Source organism: Pelobates fuscus, chromosome 2 (assembly GCF_036172605.1).
Source record: "Pelobates fuscus isolate aPelFus1 chromosome 2, aPelFus1.pri, whole genome shotgun sequence".
Taxonomy (NCBI): Eukaryota; Metazoa; Chordata; class Amphibia; order Anura; family Pelobatidae; genus Pelobates; species Pelobates fuscus.
The window spans coordinates 40,841,188-40,858,435 of NC_086318.1; the positions used below are offsets into that span (position 1 = coordinate 40,841,188).

The 17,248-nt window shown below is 41.9% G+C and overlaps 1 protein-coding gene across 5 annotated transcripts in view; it reads left to right on the forward strand.

The window, feature by feature from the left end:
• ITSN2 (intersectin 2) overlaps positions 1 to 17,248 on the forward strand; it is a 162,555-nt gene that overhangs the window by 82,638 nt on the left and 62,669 nt on the right. For all 5 annotated transcript variants that reach the window (XM_063442099.1, XM_063442100.1, XM_063442101.1 and 2 more), the window contains 7 exons: positions 3,206 to 3,720; positions 3,834 to 3,946; positions 4,919 to 5,094; positions 5,470 to 5,617; positions 12,281 to 12,486; positions 13,706 to 13,773; positions 15,376 to 15,542. In XM_063442099.1, coding sequence (XP_063298169.1) covers positions 3,206 to 3,720; positions 3,834 to 3,946; positions 4,919 to 5,094; positions 5,470 to 5,617; positions 12,281 to 12,486; positions 13,706 to 13,773; positions 15,376 to 15,542 — 1,393 coding nt within the window. The remainder of the gene's footprint in view (positions 1 to 3,205; positions 3,721 to 3,833; positions 3,947 to 4,918; positions 5,095 to 5,469; positions 5,618 to 12,280; positions 12,487 to 13,705; positions 13,774 to 15,375; positions 15,543 to 17,248) is intronic.

A 17,248-nucleotide genomic window follows, 5' to 3' on the forward strand; every position in this document is an offset into this window, starting at 1 on the left:
TAATACATTACTTATGGGTTATTCCTTAACCTTACTGGAGAGGTAGAACAATCCGAGATTGACTTTAAACACTTTGTCCTGCCTGCTCCTTCCAATGGGCATTCCTCAGTCATGGTTCTGCCTTTTTTGGAGATGCATTCCAGTCTCAGACTGAAGCTTGGCTGTACATCAGGAGACTATACCCGTGGGCAGTCTTCGAGTCAGTTGGAAATACACTGATCAGCCATAACATTAAAACACAGTTGAAGAGAATGACGTTGACTATATTGTTACAATGGCACCTTTTGAGGGGTGGGATATATTAGGCAGCTAGTAAAAAGTCAGTTTTTGAATTCCATGTGTTGGAAACAGGACAAATGGGCAAACAAAAATATCTGAGTGACTTTGACAAGGCCAAATAGAGATGGTTATACAACTGGGTCAGAGCATCTCCAAAACAGCAGGTCTTGTGATGTGTTCCCAATACCCTGTGGTTAGTACCTACCTAAAGTGTTCGAAATTGCTGAAGTTCTCTGAAAAACATAATTGTAGCCATGATAGAAAGGTTTCAAAACACACTGTGCATTGCAGTTTGCTGCATACGGGGCTGCATAGCCACAGACCAGTCTGTGTCCATGATGACCCCTGTCCACTGCCGAAAGTGCTTCAGTGCTTTTATGTTGGACCATGGAGCAAAGGAAGAAGGCTGCCTGCTCTGATGAATCCCGATTTTTATTTTTTTGATGAACTGTGGGAAGAAGGCAGGCCAGCGGAGGCAGTGTTATGCTCTGGGGAATGTTCTGCTGGGAAACTTTGGGTCCTGATATTCATGTGCCTGTTACTTTGACACATACCATCTACCTAGAGAATGTTGCAGATCACGTACACCCCTTATTTATTATTTATTATTGCTATTTATAAAGCGCACACAGATTCCGCAGCGCTGTACAATTAGTTGAGAAACGTACAATATACACATACAAATACAAGAGGTAAGAGAGCCCTGCCCGTAAGCTGATATCTAGCCATTGGAGCTCTTTTATACAAAGTGCTTGGCTAGATGGCCCGTGAGCTTACAATCTAAAGGAAACCATGGGGATTTGAGACAAGAGGTAGCAGGGGAAGTTTGGAGGTGATGGCTGAAAGAGTTAACAGAGAGAGGCTATTGGTAAGATGTTAGGGGAATGAAGAGGTAATTGGGTGAGAATCCCAAACAGCTGGAGGAGCATGCTATATCTTTAAGGGGAGCCTGGGTGGGCGGGAGGAGGGGAGAAAAAAATGCAGTCTTCACTGAGTTGATTGTGAAGTGAGGCCTGAGGAATAGGGATGGAACAGTCATATGAAGGTATTTATGACTGGGGAGGGGAAAAGGAGAGTGAGAGGGGGGGGGGGGCAGAGTAGGCATGTGTTATAAACTATTGAAAAGTTTAGCAACCAAATTCTATCACCCAAGATATTAATAACTGTCTACATGAAATATTGGTCAGAATCATTAAATGACAGTGGTACACACTGCATGCACATAACATTACAGTGGCAAACTACAGGCATAAATTGTAACAACTCTATAGTAACACATGAGAATATTGTAGCAATCCAGTAATATGGGAGGTGGAGTATCTTCCAAGCTTCAGTCAGTACCTGAGAGTGATGGGTGTTTCTGCAGGATGGTAAATGCAGTCTTCACTGAGTTGATTGTGAAGTGAGGCCCTTCATGGTAATGGTGTTCCCTGATGGCGTGGCCTCTTTCAGAAGGATAATGTAACCTCCCGCACTGCAAACATTGTTCAGGAATGCTTTGAGGAACATGACAAAGAGATAAGGTGTTTCCTTGGCTTCCAAAATCCCCAGATCTCAGCCCGATTTAATTTGTGCTGAAACAACAAATCTGACCCATGGAAGCCCCACCTTGCAGGCAGGACCTAAAGGATCTGCTGCTAATGTCTTGGTTCCCCAAAACACAGGACATGTTCAGAACTGTGCGCACACAAAAAAATACTACTTTAAAAATTACCAGGCTACTTAAAATCAGCTGTCTTCGCACAAATATGGGTATTCTCATAATTGTTTTCTGAGATGGGTGTTTTTAAGTAGTAGTAGTAGTATACTATAACGTAGTTATGAAAAACTAAGAAAAAAGCAAGGCAGGTTTTTACATAGTAATATATACAGTATAAATTACGAACTACAAACTGTGTTACTAGGTTATACCATCAATGTGCTTAATGTAGCAATACAGAGAACAAAAGATTGCCAGACGTAATAACTTTAAAATCCAGGGCATAGGGTCATAAGGATCGAACAGCAATAGTTTGAAATTATATGCCTTCTAAAAAAGAGTAACACAACATAGGGAAGGTCCCAACTCAGGATGGTGTCATTTCATTAGAGCACTGGCCAGCCCTTGGACTTATGTATTTTGGCTTCTATTAAGCAAATATTCATAGCGGCCTCTTGGTCTATCATTTGTGTTTTTTTGTGTCCATTGACATTCCATTCGCCATAATGACCTTTTTTAGCGTGATTGGGTATACCTTATCCAATAGATACTTGTATACAGTAACCACATTAAGATGAGAAATTTATACTTGCTGATATTTAAATATTTTAATCTCTGTGGTCACGGTTCTCAAGACCTCTCCTTTTCCTTTGTGGTGCTGGTGCCTGCTGGTTTTGCTCCTGCCTCTTTCTTTCTCGATTTAATTTTTTCAACTTTTTTTTGCAGATTTATTTTTTTCTTTTGCTTCTCTTTCTTGCTGGGTTTCTTCATCTCTGCTTAACTAAACCACTTACTGGGGAATTTCATGTGGGAGTAGGTGTCTACAAGACTACTTGGGATTGGTGGCACCTCTCCTGTTGGAGGAGGCAGTATTGCTTTACTAATGTATTATTGTAGACCATGACCACAGATATAACAATGAACCTATTGGTAAGCATAAATATAGTTTAATGTGTCCCAAATGCTTCCTTACAGTATTTTATTATTACACGTTCCAAATAGGTCTTGTTAATCGGCACAATTGTATTCAGTCTCGTGGCTCTGTAGCAGTATAGCTTGGTTTCTCCTTTAGAACCATAGTTCCTATAGATTGTCTTGTCTTCGAATTAGGAAGCCTCATGTCCAGGGTTAGCAAAATCTTCTATTCTCAAATATATAGAAAGTCCTCTTGCCCTGAATGTTCTTGTACTCTTAACAAGGTGCTGTTTTATTTGTTTCTTTTTACAGGAGAGCCAAGCAAGAGAAAGAAAACCAATGGAAGGAAAAAGTCAAAAGAGAAGAAGAGGAGAAGCTAAAACGTCTGGAAGAAGATCGGAAACAAGAACAGATACTCCAGGAACGACAGAAAGCTGAAGAGGAAGCAGCAGCTAAGCTCAGGGAAAAAGAATCACAGCAGAGGAAACTGGCAGAGGAAGAGGAGAAGAGGAGGACAGCAGCTAAGCTCAGGGAAAAAGAAGTACAGCAGAGGAAGCTGGCGGAGGAAGAGGAGACGAGGAGGGCAGCAGAGATACAAAGGGAAGCAGAGAGAGAGAAACAGGAAGAGGAAAAGCGCAAGCAAGCTCTGCTGAAGAAAGAAGCAGAAGAGAAAAATAAGGCACAGGAGGAAGAGAAAAGACGTAAAGACAGCAGTGCACGCAAAGATTCAGAAACCCGCTTTTCCAAGCTTAATCTGGATGAAAAGTTTACTGAAAAATTGAAATTTATTGGTGCGAGAAGTTTCAGTTCAGAAAGAGATAAAGATGGTAAATCTTTTATTTCATATCCTTCTTTTTTTTTTATTTATTTTTTACATTTGTTTACATTGTTTTTTTATTTGCACTGTCGGTACATAAATAATAGTTTTTGTCCTTCACAGTGAGCACTAGCGAGCGCAGAAAATCAGCCGCTTTTGTAAACTACACAGCCCTGTACCAGTTCGAAGCAAGAAATGCAGATGAACTAAGCTTTAATGCTGGGGACCTTCTCCAGGTAGGACTTCTCTGCATGTAAAAAAAAAATGAAGCAAGAAGGAAACGAGTATGAGTTCCTGTGTGCTTGTCTTGGGACTTAATAAATACCTTGGCAAACTGCTTCTTTATTTAAAGAAACCTTCACCAGGACAAACCTTCAAAATCCCATAAACCTTGTGATTACAGCCATAATAAATAAATATATATATATATATATATATATAGTTCAAATAGAGATTGTAGCCGTATTAGTCCAGCGATGCAGATCTTAAAAAACAGATACATTTTGTATCTTGTAATACCTTTTTTTATTGGACTAACATAATTTTTTAATGCCAAGCTTTTCGTGAGAACCTCCCTTTCTCAAGTCTTAAGATTTTCTATATATATATCAGCTATCTACACATACGAAAAAGTTTTTAAATCCTTGTTTTTTTTTTTTTTTTTAAAAGGACTTACATTATTGTAAATAGGCACATTTTCAATAGATTTTTCACTGTGAACCAAAAGCCAATTCAACAATAAGACCGAAAAAGTGAGATTATATAGATGTAAATATGTGTTTGCATATATATAGCATTAGTCCATTACAAGGCATGCTCCTTCAAACATTTAGAAATGTAGATTTACATTAGAAGCCATGCTGTTTAAACTTCTTATAGTATATTATGCTGGAATCTGTGTTTATTCTTTTCATAATGCTATCTGTGCATTATGCTAGTTAAATGGCTGTCTAGGTTTGCCGATATAGTGAAAGAACGTAGGTAGTTGCCTTCTCGTTTCAGGCCTCGCCATGCTGGGTGCCGTCCCCAAAGCACAGTGTTCCTTAGCTGATCAAAGCGGGTGTTTAGTGAGACTGAAATATCTTGCAGCTAGCCTGGGTCCTTATTGCTGGTTACATATTTACTATATCTGTACATCTATAACTTTTCAAGTAAGATGATATCATAAATGGGTTTTTTTTTTCTTTTATATCATCCTTTCCTCCTAGGTTGATGAGAAGAATGCAGGAGAGCCAGGCTGGCTCTATGGCTGTCTGAAAGGAAATGTCGGCTGGTTCCCATCCAACTATGCGGAAAAAATACTGGAGACTGAGAGAGCTTTATCTCCCAAGAAAGCCTTAATGCCCCCCACTATCTCTGTGTCAGCTACCTCAAACCCCGCCAAGTAAGATAATTCACTCATCGGGGATAAGCTACCCATACTCAATGGCATTGTCTCACTGTTGCTCCGTTGGCCTACTAATATATGTCTTTAAGATCTCCATAAGTGACCATGTCACACATACACCATGCTCATGTGGCACAATCCTTATACCTACACTACTGCTTTTAGCTATAATGCTGCACCAGATCTTTCCAAGTCAATGAACGCTTCTTGATGAGTTTCATATTGTTTTTTGTTTTGTTTGTTTTCCTCTCTTTAAATGTTTAATGAGCAGGCTTTGTGACTATGCAAGCATACTGTATATTTTACCAAACTTATCTTTACATTATTCAGTAATTCGTTTAACTTTTTTTGTGTGTGTGTGTAATGTTTTAGATCACTTGCATCAAGTCTAACCACAGAGGTGGACACAGAGTATCAAAACCTCCCTTTCTCAAGCCTTAACTTGAACACAAGCTGGCAGAAAACGTCTGCATTTACCCGGACCGTATCCCCAGGGTCCGTCTCTCCCATCCATGGACAGGTATGCTGGAACTGTTTTGGGCAGGAGCCTCGTGTGTGGTTGGTAAAACATGACTTCCATACTTTTTTAAGAACCCCTGAACCGATCTGGGTGAAATTTGGATATGTCTGTCCCCCAGATCGGGGCTATCAGGGGATATGTAATTTGTGGGGATACCTTGTGGGGAAAGGGGTGTTCCAACTTTTGGGAAAATTGTGTGCCCTCTGCCTGGAGATAATTGATTTACTCCTTAACTTATCTCAATATCTCCCAGGCAGAGGGAAGGCGTGTAAAACTGTATGATGATTGGTTAATGTCTTTGTTTACTGTGGGAGGTCCTCTTGCAGGAGGATTTCTCATAAAAGCCAGTGTGTTTTCAATAAACATGATTCCTGTTACACCCTTCATGAAGTCTAGGCTCATGTTTGGGGAATATTCTATTTGCTGGGGAGAATCGTCTTGTAAGCTGCATTCATCTACACTATTCCTCTACTCCCTGCTGCAGCTATAATCACTTATGCTCAGCTGTTGGGAAAGGAATAGAAGACCGCAGTACCATAACCACTGCAGGTCTTAACAACAATTATCTGAAATTGCATACATTTATTTTGCCAGTTTAATGTTCTATTATTCATAATTGATCAAAAATTGGGTGAAGCACTGTTGTCTGATAAATATGCTTAATTATGAAGAGAAAACAATAAATACCGTATTTATTGGCGTATAACATGCACTTTTTCTCCCTGAAAATAGGGGGCAAATGATGTGTGCGTGTTATACGCAGATATACATATTTTTCCTTTCAGATTAGAGGCAGTGCTTATACCACAGGGATATCCAATCTGGAGGGAAAAAACAGGCAGGCAAATCTCCAAACATTTTAATCCCTCCCCTAATTACCTCCTTTCCCATAAGTAGCAGCTCCTCCTGATCATTCCCAGTTCTTTGCCTGCCTTCGGCAGGGGAGGTTAGACAGGAAGGTTCTCCAGGAAGTAGGTGAGAAGGGCTGAGGCTCTGGAGGCTCTGCTTCCTTGATGTCCGGTAAGTAGCGTGCAACACGCCGGCCGGCGTGGTCACTCGAAATTTATGTTGCCGTCTTTTGCCGTGCCAGGTACCGGTATGACTAAGGACGCAGGCGTGCGTCGGCTGGGAGGTCCTGTCGGTGGAACGCACACACAGGTTGCGTTGCGTTGCGTTCCACCAGGGAGTCGCAGAGCGCTATGCACATGCGCAATGCGAACCTGGATTCAGGCGCCAAATTCGAACTGGACGTTTCCGTTTGGTTACAGGACTTATATGAGCATGTACCAGCAGCAACCTCTGTTTGCCAGGAGCTCTCAGATCGGTTGTGAAGTGTGTTTCTCACCTGCCCTCCAACACACTCTCAGGCCATTTAAGGTAAGACTGTTAAGTTTTCATTTTAAATGGTTCTTAGCCTGAATCCGTAAGGAGAAAATTTTGATTATTTTCCCCTTTCTTGTTTTCTTGTTTTCCAGTATGTCTAATCCGGAAAGTATGGATAAAGTTGCTGAGAAGGGGAAATGTGCATCTAAAACCAAGCATTTAATGTGTTCTGTGTGTGGCCAACCTATGCCTGATGGTTGTAAAAAGAAACTTTGCTCAGTGTGTTCAAAAGAAGCTTCAGAGGAAGCAAAGAGAACAGAAATGTCCACTTTTCTCAGCTGGTTGCAGCAAAGTATGCAGCAAACATTTGTGGATGTGCAGTCAGCTGCTTTACAGTCAGTCCAGGCTTCTGTTGCCCAGGATTCTCAGATGGTAAAGCATGCTAAGAAAAGACTGAGATCTTGGGAAACATCTGATACTAGTTCGGGAACTAGTGGTTCTGAGTATGAAGATAATTCAGGCAGTGATTCCTCAGATGAGGAATTTGCTTTCCCAGATGAAGCCATTGGGAAATTGATTAAAGAAGTGCAGTGCATCTTTGATTTTGGGGTAACGGGGAAAAAGTCCAAAGTGTTTCCTTTTCACCCACAGACTAAGGAATTGATTTTGAAAGAATGGAAGTTCCCTAGTCACAAGCCGTTTATGTCTAAGCATTTTAAAACTCTTTTTTCCATAGAATCAGAGCAAGACTGCAAGCTGGATACGGTCCCTGTAGTGGACGTCCCTATTGCTCAAATAGGTAAAAAGACTACTTTACCAATTGGAGATTCAAGCGGGCTCAAGGATGTCATGGATAAACGCATGGACTCCTCTTTAAAGAAGTTGTTCATCTCTTCTGCAGCCCAAGCTAAAGCCTTGATTACGGGGTCATCCGTTGCCAAGGCCCAGAAACTTTGGTTGGAAGAACTAGAAAAAGTATATACGGGAGAAGCTAAGGAAGACCCGTTAAAGCTATTAAAAAATATCAAGATGGCGTCTGATTTTTTAGTGGATGCTTCTTCAGAAAGCCTGAAATTGTCGGCCAAGAATATTGGTATCTCAACAGTCGCCAGGAGAGCGCTTTGGCTTAGAAATTGGTCTGCAGATGCGGCATCTAAAAATTCTCTGTGTGAACTACCTTTTGAACCAGGAAGACTTTTCGGTTCTAAGTTGGATGAGCTGTTGAAACAGATGAAGGAAGGAAGGAAAGCTTTACCAGTATCATATAGGAAGCAGTCTAGAAGCCGTCACGCAGAGACTCGTCCTTCATTCAGAAGTTCCTTTCGTAGAAACTATTTCAGGGGTCAACAGCAAAGAGCCTTTGATTATAGGAAGAAGGAAAGGTTTACTGCCAAGAGAAATAAAAAATTATGACGCCAGGCCGGTGGGTGGAAGGTTGAGTCACTTCCTAGAGCACTGGAAAGAGACAACGTCAGATCGCTGGGTCCTTACAGTGATAGAGCACGGATACGCTCTAGAATTATCACAAGCCCCTATAAACAGGTTTCTATGTTCCAGGGTTCAGTCTCTAGATATGGAACTCTCTCTGATGCGAGAAGTGTCAACTCTGTTACTAAAAAGAGTGGTGGAAGAAGTTCCTATGAAGGAAAGACATCAAGGCACCTATTCAAGACTTTTCTTGGTGCCAAAACCAGATGGTTCGTTCAGACCTATTCTAGATCTAAAAGCCGTAAACAAGCGGATTATAAAAAAGAAATTCCTCATGGAATCAGTAAAATCAGCGGCTCTGCTTATTCACCCAAAGAGTTGGTTTGCGTCCCTGGATTTGAAAGATGCCTATCTTCATGTACCCATAGCGGAATCCAGCAAAAGTTTTCTACGGTTTGCGGTGTGCTGCCAATCGGTAACCAAACATTACCAATTCAGAGCACTGCCTTTCGGCCTATCATCAGCGCCCAGAGTTTTCACAAAGCTTCTAGTAGTCGTTTCAGCCTTTCTAAGAGGTTTGGGCATCGCTGTCATTCCATATTTGGACGACTGGCTGTTGATTGCAGAGTCCCAGGTTCAACTACAGTTAGATCTGAGGACAGCCATCAAATCGCTGGAAAAGCAGGGCTGGCTAATAAATTTCAACAAATCGGAACTAGTGCCAGTTCAAAGGATCCAGTTCTTGGGTCTAATTTTGGATTCTATCGCAATGAAGTTATTTCTGCCGGAAGAAAAGAAACTAAAGATCAAGCGGTTAATCCGGAATCTCAGAGTAAAAAGAGTGTTTTCAATCAGAGAAGCCATGTGCTTGCTGGGTCTGTTTACAGCCTCAATTCCGGCCGTCGGTTGGGCAAAAGCCCGAATGAGACCTCTACAAAGAAACATTCTGCTAGTCTGGAATCGACAGGAACTCGGCCTGGATGGTCTGATGAGGTTCAACAATCTAACTTTAAAAAGTCTGCAGTGGTGGACATCTTCTCGTTTCCTCCACGAGGGTCTGTCATTCCGGATGAAGTCCTTCACTATCATAACAACAGATGCCTCTGCGCTGGGCTGGGGGGCCCATCTGGGAGACATAAAGAAGCAGGGGTCCTGGCAAGTGAAGGATATGAGAAGTTCCTCGAACTTCAGGGAATTAAAGGCCGTATGGATGGCACTCTTGGCGTTTCAGTTTCTCATCATAAAGCGACATATTCAAATTCGTTCAGACAATCGTACGACAGTGGCATATTTGAACAAACAGGGAGGTACGAGATCAACAAGATTAGAAAGCCTGTGTTCAATGATCATGCTGTGGGCGGAAGTGCACCTTATGTCCATCTCTGCAGTTCACATTTTAGGAAAATTCAATGTGGTGGCAGATGCCCTGAGCAGGCATCATTTGAAACAAGCAGATTGGTCCCTGTCATGCAGAACTTTCAATTTCATCACAGACCGCTTCGGTGTTCCAGAGATAGATCTGATGGCATCCAGAATGAACAGGAAGACAAGACGGTTTGCGTCCCTAAATCCAGCGGACAGGCCGGATTTCATAGATGCCCTGTCAGTTCCAGGGAAGTTCAACCTGGCTTATATCTTTCCGCCAGTAGGGCTTATTCCCAGAATACTTCAAAAAGTAAGGCTGGAAAATGTAAGAATTATCCTAATCCTTCCATGGTGGCCGAGGAGAAGTTGGTTCTCAGTTCTCCTGAACTTTCCGGGGGCCACCTTTTGGAAGTTGCCGCTTTCAGGAGAAATTCTAGAGGACGCCATGGTGCCTCTTCCGACCCTTTGGAAATTCCAGTTGACGGCTTGGTTTCTGAATTCCAGATTTTAGAGAGCAAAGGTCTGGATCCGGAAGTGATTAAGATCCTGTTGGCAACTAACAAGGAATCGACGTCTAAGATCTACACTAGAATTTGGAAGATATTTTGTCAGTGGTGTTGTAGGTTTAAAGTCAACCCGGTTTCCGCGTCCATTCAGAAGATCCTAAGCTTCCTTCAGATGGGATTTGCAAAAGGCCTTAAACCTGCATCGTTGAAATTACAAGTTTCTGCTATCAGTTTCTTCTCCCTCAGATGCCTGGCCTCAAATGTTCTGATTTCTAGGTTCTTCAGAGCTCTGACTCGTTTGGTGCCCTATGTTAGGGAAACCTGTCCTCCCTGGGATCTAAACTTAGTCCTTTCCGCGCTTTGTGAGCCGCCCTTTGAACCATTGGAGGAAGCTTCCCTAAAGCTCATTTCATTGAAAACTGTTTTTTTGGTGGCTATTACATCTGCTAAAAGAGTATGTGAGATCCAAGCTCTTCGGGCAAATTTTCCTTTTTTAGTTTTTCATCAGGACAAGGTGGTTCTAAAGCTCGATCCTTCGTTCAGCCCGAAAGTTTGTTCTGTTTCAAATGTTAACCAGGAAGTGGTCTTACCAACTTTTTGTCAGAATCCATCTAATGCCTTGGAACGCAAATTTCACTGCCTAGATGTAAAGAGATGTCTTTTGCAATATCTAAAAGCAACAGAATCCTTCAGGAAGGATAACAGTCTTTTTGTATTATTCAAGGGCCCAAGAAAAGGCATGAAGGTTTCGAAAACTTCTCTGGCTAGATGGCTGAAGGATTGTATTCAGTTGGCGTATTCCAGGAATGGCATGGATCATGCAGGCCCGTTAAAGGCCCATTCTACTAGATCTGTTTCGACGTCCTGGGCTCTGCGAGCAGCTGCTTCTCCTTCTCAGATTTGTTCAGCGGCTACGTGGTCCTCGCTCCATACTTTCGCAAAACACTACAAGTTGGACATACTGGCCTCGGAGGATGCAGCTTTTGGGCGCAAGGTGCTTCAAGCAGTGGTGAAATGAACCCGCCCTCTGGATCTGCTTTATTATATCCCTGTGGTATAAGCACTGCCTCTAATCTGAAAGGAAAAACATAAATTTTACTTACCGAAAATTTCTTTTTCCTTAAGATTAGAGGCAGTGCTACAATTCCCGCCCCTTTTTTCTAATAAACTAAGTAATTTTGCAGCTATTTGGCTTATGTATTGTCTGGGGATGATCAGGAGGAGCTGCTACTTATGGGAAAGGAGGTAATTAGGGGAGGGATTAAAATGTTTGGAGATTTGCCTGCCTGTTTTTTCCCTCCAGATTGGATATCCCTGTGGTATAAGCACTGCCTCTAATCTTAAGGAAAAAGAAATTTTCGGTAAGTAAAATTTATGTTTTTCGCTCCATAAGACGCACTTTTTTCCCCCTCAAAAGTGAGGGGAAATGTCTGTGCGTCTTATGGAGCGAATGTGAAGGTTTACTTACCTGTCTTGAAGCGTGGGCCGGTGTTCAGCGCGCACCACGGTACTGGAACTTCAATTTCAGGTTCTGGTTTCCGGCGGGACTGAAAGGAAGTGCGCACTCAGTGTGCACACTTCCTTTCAGTCCCGCCGGAAACCGGAACCGGAAATTTAAGTTCCTGTACCACGGTGCGCGCTGTGAAGCCGGCCCACGCTTCAAGACAGGTAAGTAATTATGGGACAACGGGAGGGAAAGTGCACTATGGGACAAGGGGAGGGGGGGAGAACACTATGGGAGGGGGGTGGGAGAATACTATGGGATGAGGGGGGGAGAATACTATGGGAGGGGGGGAAATTTCCTTCTTAAAATGAGGTGCGTGTTATACGCCGATAAATACGGTGTGCTTAATTACAATGTTAAAGAATTGCAGAAACCTGAAATGCAACACAATGTGTTTTATAGGACACATGTATGTATCCAGTTGGCATACTATGTGACTGAGCACCATTAAAACAATCCTATGAAAGGAGTGTTAAAAAAATAAAATCTTTAATTGTGCATTCTCAAATCTTATTCATTTTTGGTTCTCCTTAATAGGGTCAGCCGGTGGAAAACATAAAAGCGCAAGCACTGTGCTCATGGACTGCAAAAAAGGATAACCACTTGAATTTCTCCAAGAACGACACCATTGTTGTGTTGGAACAGCAAGAAAACTGGTGGTTTGGGGAGGTCCGTGGGCAAAAGGGTTGGTTCCCAAAATCCTACGTAAAGATAATTCCTGGAGTGGAGAATAAATCCCCAGAGTGAGTAGTGACGGAAAAATTTGACTTTTGCTCTCACTGCAGTAAAGGAGCTTAACAGTTGTTTGATAATATTACCCAGGGAGACTTGCTCTTGTCAGACTGTGTCATGGTTGGTGGTTCCATCCATTTATGTATTGTCACCTAGACTTTCATTTTTAAATACGTAGCTGCAAGCTGTCTGCTTCCTGTAGGCTTGTTTTTATATGTAGGGAAAAAAGGTTTTATAGCTCTTTGCCCTAGAGGGTCCTGGTTGGACAGTGAATTGCTGGAAATGGGGGCTGTGCTCTGCTTTCTGTACAGGGTTCGGGGGGGGGGGGGGGGGAGTGCCATGTAATCCTGTCCACACCCTATATAGATATGCTCCATTTCACTTTCAAGCCCCTGTATCTCCCATTCTATTACAGAACTTCGCCTTTTAGGTTATTTAAAAATATACAGAATAAATTTGACATGACTGAAGTTTTTTTCTAAACTTTTGTCCACCACCCCAATTTTCAGATTTTATGTTAATTTCATGTTTTTAGACATACACTGGTCTATTGTCTAAACTTGGAAATCTGGAGAACTGATCCCTTTAAGGCCAAAATAGCCCATTTTGAAAAAAAGATTCCAAATTGGCTAAATTTCTAAATAAACTACTTTGGACTAAAATGCGCAATTCCCTTGTTGATTTGTACAATGTTTTCTGACTCTCCAAACTGTCAACAATTCCCATAATGTGTTTCCAAGCAGAGAATTGTGTGAAGTGTAGAGAGTTCTGCTGCAGAGCCAAGGCTGGTTACCTGTGGCTTACCACATGTATCGCTATAATGCACAATGAATAGGTTTCATTTTCATGTGGATGTGCATCATGTGTGTTTAAAAGTTTTTGTTCTTAGTAGATGTTCCTAGTAATGAATAAATATTAATGTTGTAATTTGTACATGGATTCCCAACACTAAGCATTTCTGTATAACGCATTAGTTATGGTTATGGTTGTTTGTAGCACACCTCCAAGGAGCATAAACGTGAAGCTCCTTGACTGACCCCACAGTGCTCTTTATAACCTGTTTAAACAGAATCCAAATACCTAGAGTGAGCACACAGTTCCACATGTATTGGAAGATTCTTGTAGGACAATTAAATAGGCACAGTAGCCAATATACTTTATGACAACTGATATTGCTTGCATGTTTGCATATTATATGTTTTTAGCATGTAAACTTCTTGTAACACACAGACCAGAACCTCTGTATGCTGCTGTGAAGAAAAAGAAGCCAGTGACTCCTTCTCATGCATCTGGTGAAGGTAATGACGCACGTTGCATGGGAAATTGGCAGGACATGGTTTCTTGGTTTTGATAGGCATGTCACATCGGGACCTTGGGTTTTAATAGGCCTGCCGTCATGCCCTGGCTTTGATAGGCATGTCACATTGGGACCCTGGGTTTTAATAGCAGTCAGCCCCTGGCTTTGATAGGCCTGTCACATCGGGACCTTGGGTTTTAATAGGCCTGCCGTCATGCCCTGGCTTTGATAGGCATGTCACATTGGGACCCTGGGTTTTAATAGCAGTCAGCCCCTGGCTTTGATAGGCCTGTCACATCGGGACCCTGGGTTTTAATAGGCCTGCCGTCAGGCCCTGGCTTTGATAGGCATGTCACATTGGGACCCTGGGTTTTAATAGGCCTGCCGTCAGGCCCTGGCTTTGATAGGCATGTCACATTGGGACCCTGGGTTTTAATAGCAGTCAGCCCCTGGCTTTGATAGGCCTGTCACATCGGGACCTTGGGTTTTAATAGGCCTGCCGTCATGCCCTGGCTTTGATAGGCATGTCACATCGGGACCCTAGGTTTTACTATGCCTGTCGTCAGGCCCTGGCTTTGTTAGGCATGTCACATCGGGACCCTGGCTTTTAATAGGCCTGCCGTCAGGCCCTGGCTTTGATAGGCATGTCACATCGGGACCCTGGGTTTTAATTTGCCTGTCGGCAGGCCCTGGCTTTGATAGACCTGTCACATCGCGACCCTGGGTTTTAATAGGCCTGCAGTCAGGTGCTGGCTTTGATAGGCCTGTCACATCGGGACCCTGAGTTTTATTAGGCCTGCCGTCAGGCCCTGGCCTTGATAGGCCAGTCACATTGGGACCATGGGTTTTAAAAGGCCTGTCTTCAGGCCTTGGCTTTGATAGGCATGCCATTGGGAGCTGGCTTAGATTCCCAGAGTAGTAGCTATATCACAGCCTTTGGCGTTAAAAAGGTTGTCTGGAAATTCTTAAATGTAAAGATAACCTCATGAAACAAACAACATGTAGACTTAATGCTTTGTCAGCGGTATCCTTCTGCCACTTGTTCAATGTTCAATATCATGTATCAATAAAGCAAGAAAACCTTTTAAACATTTTGTAATTAATATTGTCAGATTACATTATCAGGTACACCTCTCAACTAGGGGAGATCAAAAGACCCCCACCCCCTTACCAAACCAGCTTCATTTTAATCGCATTAATGACAGAACCAGGGAAACATTGTGCTGAAGCAGGAGAGAGAAATCCGAGGCCGTAGCCTGCTCTGCACAACCACACTGAGTTGACTCCCTCTCTGCTCTCAATGCCAGAATGTTGCAAGTTGCAGAGATCTTTCAGCTGCACTTTTTCAGCATTCCTAGGGATAGAACACTGATTGGTTAGAGTTGTTGTGGTAAGCCTAAGAAAGAAGAAGTAGGTAGAATTTGTTTTTCAGCCTGCAGAGTGAGGTAGCTGTCTAATTTCAAAGGTAAAACTTTTAAATGAGACCTTTGTCTCAAAGTGATGAACGTCCCTTTAGGTACACTAAGTGCAATTTTGTTCTTTAAAAAAACGCATTGTTTTAGTTAGTCAATTTCACCTATAGACTGCTTTCCCCCTGTTATAGAATATGTGGCAATCTACCATTATACAAGCACTGAGCCTGGAGATCTGACCTTTAATGAAGGAGATATCATCCGAGTCACTCACAAAGATGGTGACTGGTGGACGGGAGTCATTGATGAAAAGACTGGTATCTTTCCTTCAAACTATGTCCGTCCTCGTGATCAAGAGGTGAATTTAATGTATTTTGAAATTAAAACATGTCTTTGGTGTTGCATTTACCTTGTACAGGGTTCTAGTCTTACTAGAGACTTATAAGTGACACTGCATTCAACCAAATAATTTTTTGATATATTATACTTTGTTATTCATGAAAACTTAATGAAAACGCTGGTTCTCCATCGTTTTCTTTCTGGGTCTGTCTTCTGTATGGATAAACACGAGAAAGATAAATAATTCAGCGCTAATTAACCCACAATTAGTAGAGGTAGGCAGCAACCCAAACGAAGGAAAGCCCCTCAGGTCCTTCAGTAGATAAACACAGATAGAGAAAGAAATATTTAAGGGCTACGCCAAAATGAAGGAGAATAGTCCAGTAAAATATTGCTAGGATACCGATGGGTAATCGTGAATACTTGAAAAAATTTCTTGATAGAGGTAGGTGCGTCTGGTGTTGACCGTTCAGTATATGGAAATACAAGAGAGGTAGAGGAGACCAATGGTGCAGTATGTAAAATACAAAGTGCAATAAATAACAGAAAGAGAGAACTCACATTCAGTAGAGCTATGGCCAGCTCTGGTGTGAATTGCGTACTCCGTCAACACCGTCTGGTAGTCCAAAGCTCGGAAAAGGGAATAGAAAGCAACAATAGTGCTCTCAATTGTGATGGGGCTCAATGTGCAGTAAGTAGAGAAGGTAAAGAACTCACATTTGAGGGAGCTTTGGCCAGCTCTGGTGTGGATAGCGTACAGCGGTATAATCCCCGCTTATGGGATATGTAGCGGCAATGCGTCCGTCAGCACCGTCTGGTAGTCCAAAGCTCCAAAAGAGAAGAGTAAAAAGCAACAAATAGTGCTCTCAATTGTGATGGGATAAGAGAGTAAAATAAAGATAAAATAATAGAGCAGAGGTACTGCTCTATAGATAAGCGTTGGTGGTATGATTCCCACCTGGGATTTCTTGGAGTACTGGAACAGTAAAATTGCCAGTGGAAGTAAAAGTAACCAGGAACGTTTAAAATGCCAGGAATAAGTAAAAAAGTTAAAAGTGCATAGAGAGTGCAATAAAAAGAGGATTGGTACGGTGTGGTAACCAAAAAACTTTTATTGTTCTAAAATACACATAAAATACAGTAGTAAATAACCATTTACGTATTTTATGTGTATTTTAGAACACACAAAATACAGGCGCATTTTGGCGCAGCCCTTATATATTTCTTTCTCTATCTGTCTTCTGTATGCTTTAATGTCGAGGGATTTGTTTTGATTGAAAAACACCCTTTTTGTAAGCAAATCCAATATAAAAGTACTTTAAATTGTAGAGGAAGACAGAAATTAATATGTCCAATTGTTTTTTTTTTTTTTTGTCAATCTTTCTTTTATTGAGGCATATTGTAAATGGGATACAGAAAAGAACCAAGGGGTTGCACGTTTTCCATACAGATTGGGGTCATGCGAACATATTGCAGCCTCTCCCATGAGTGTCTGCCTCCTTTTATATTTTGTAGTGTTCTATAATATGGCATTTGCGTCACAAAATACAGAATAAAAAGTTATTACCAGGTAAAACAAAATAAAGTGATCAGCATAGGTGGGATACATTCTCATGAAAGACTGCCACATTTGTATAATAGAGTAACAGATTAATACAGGCTAGGTTTAGTTATTACGTGAGAGCAATTAATGATTGCGTACGCTGTGTTTTTCACGTGAAGAAT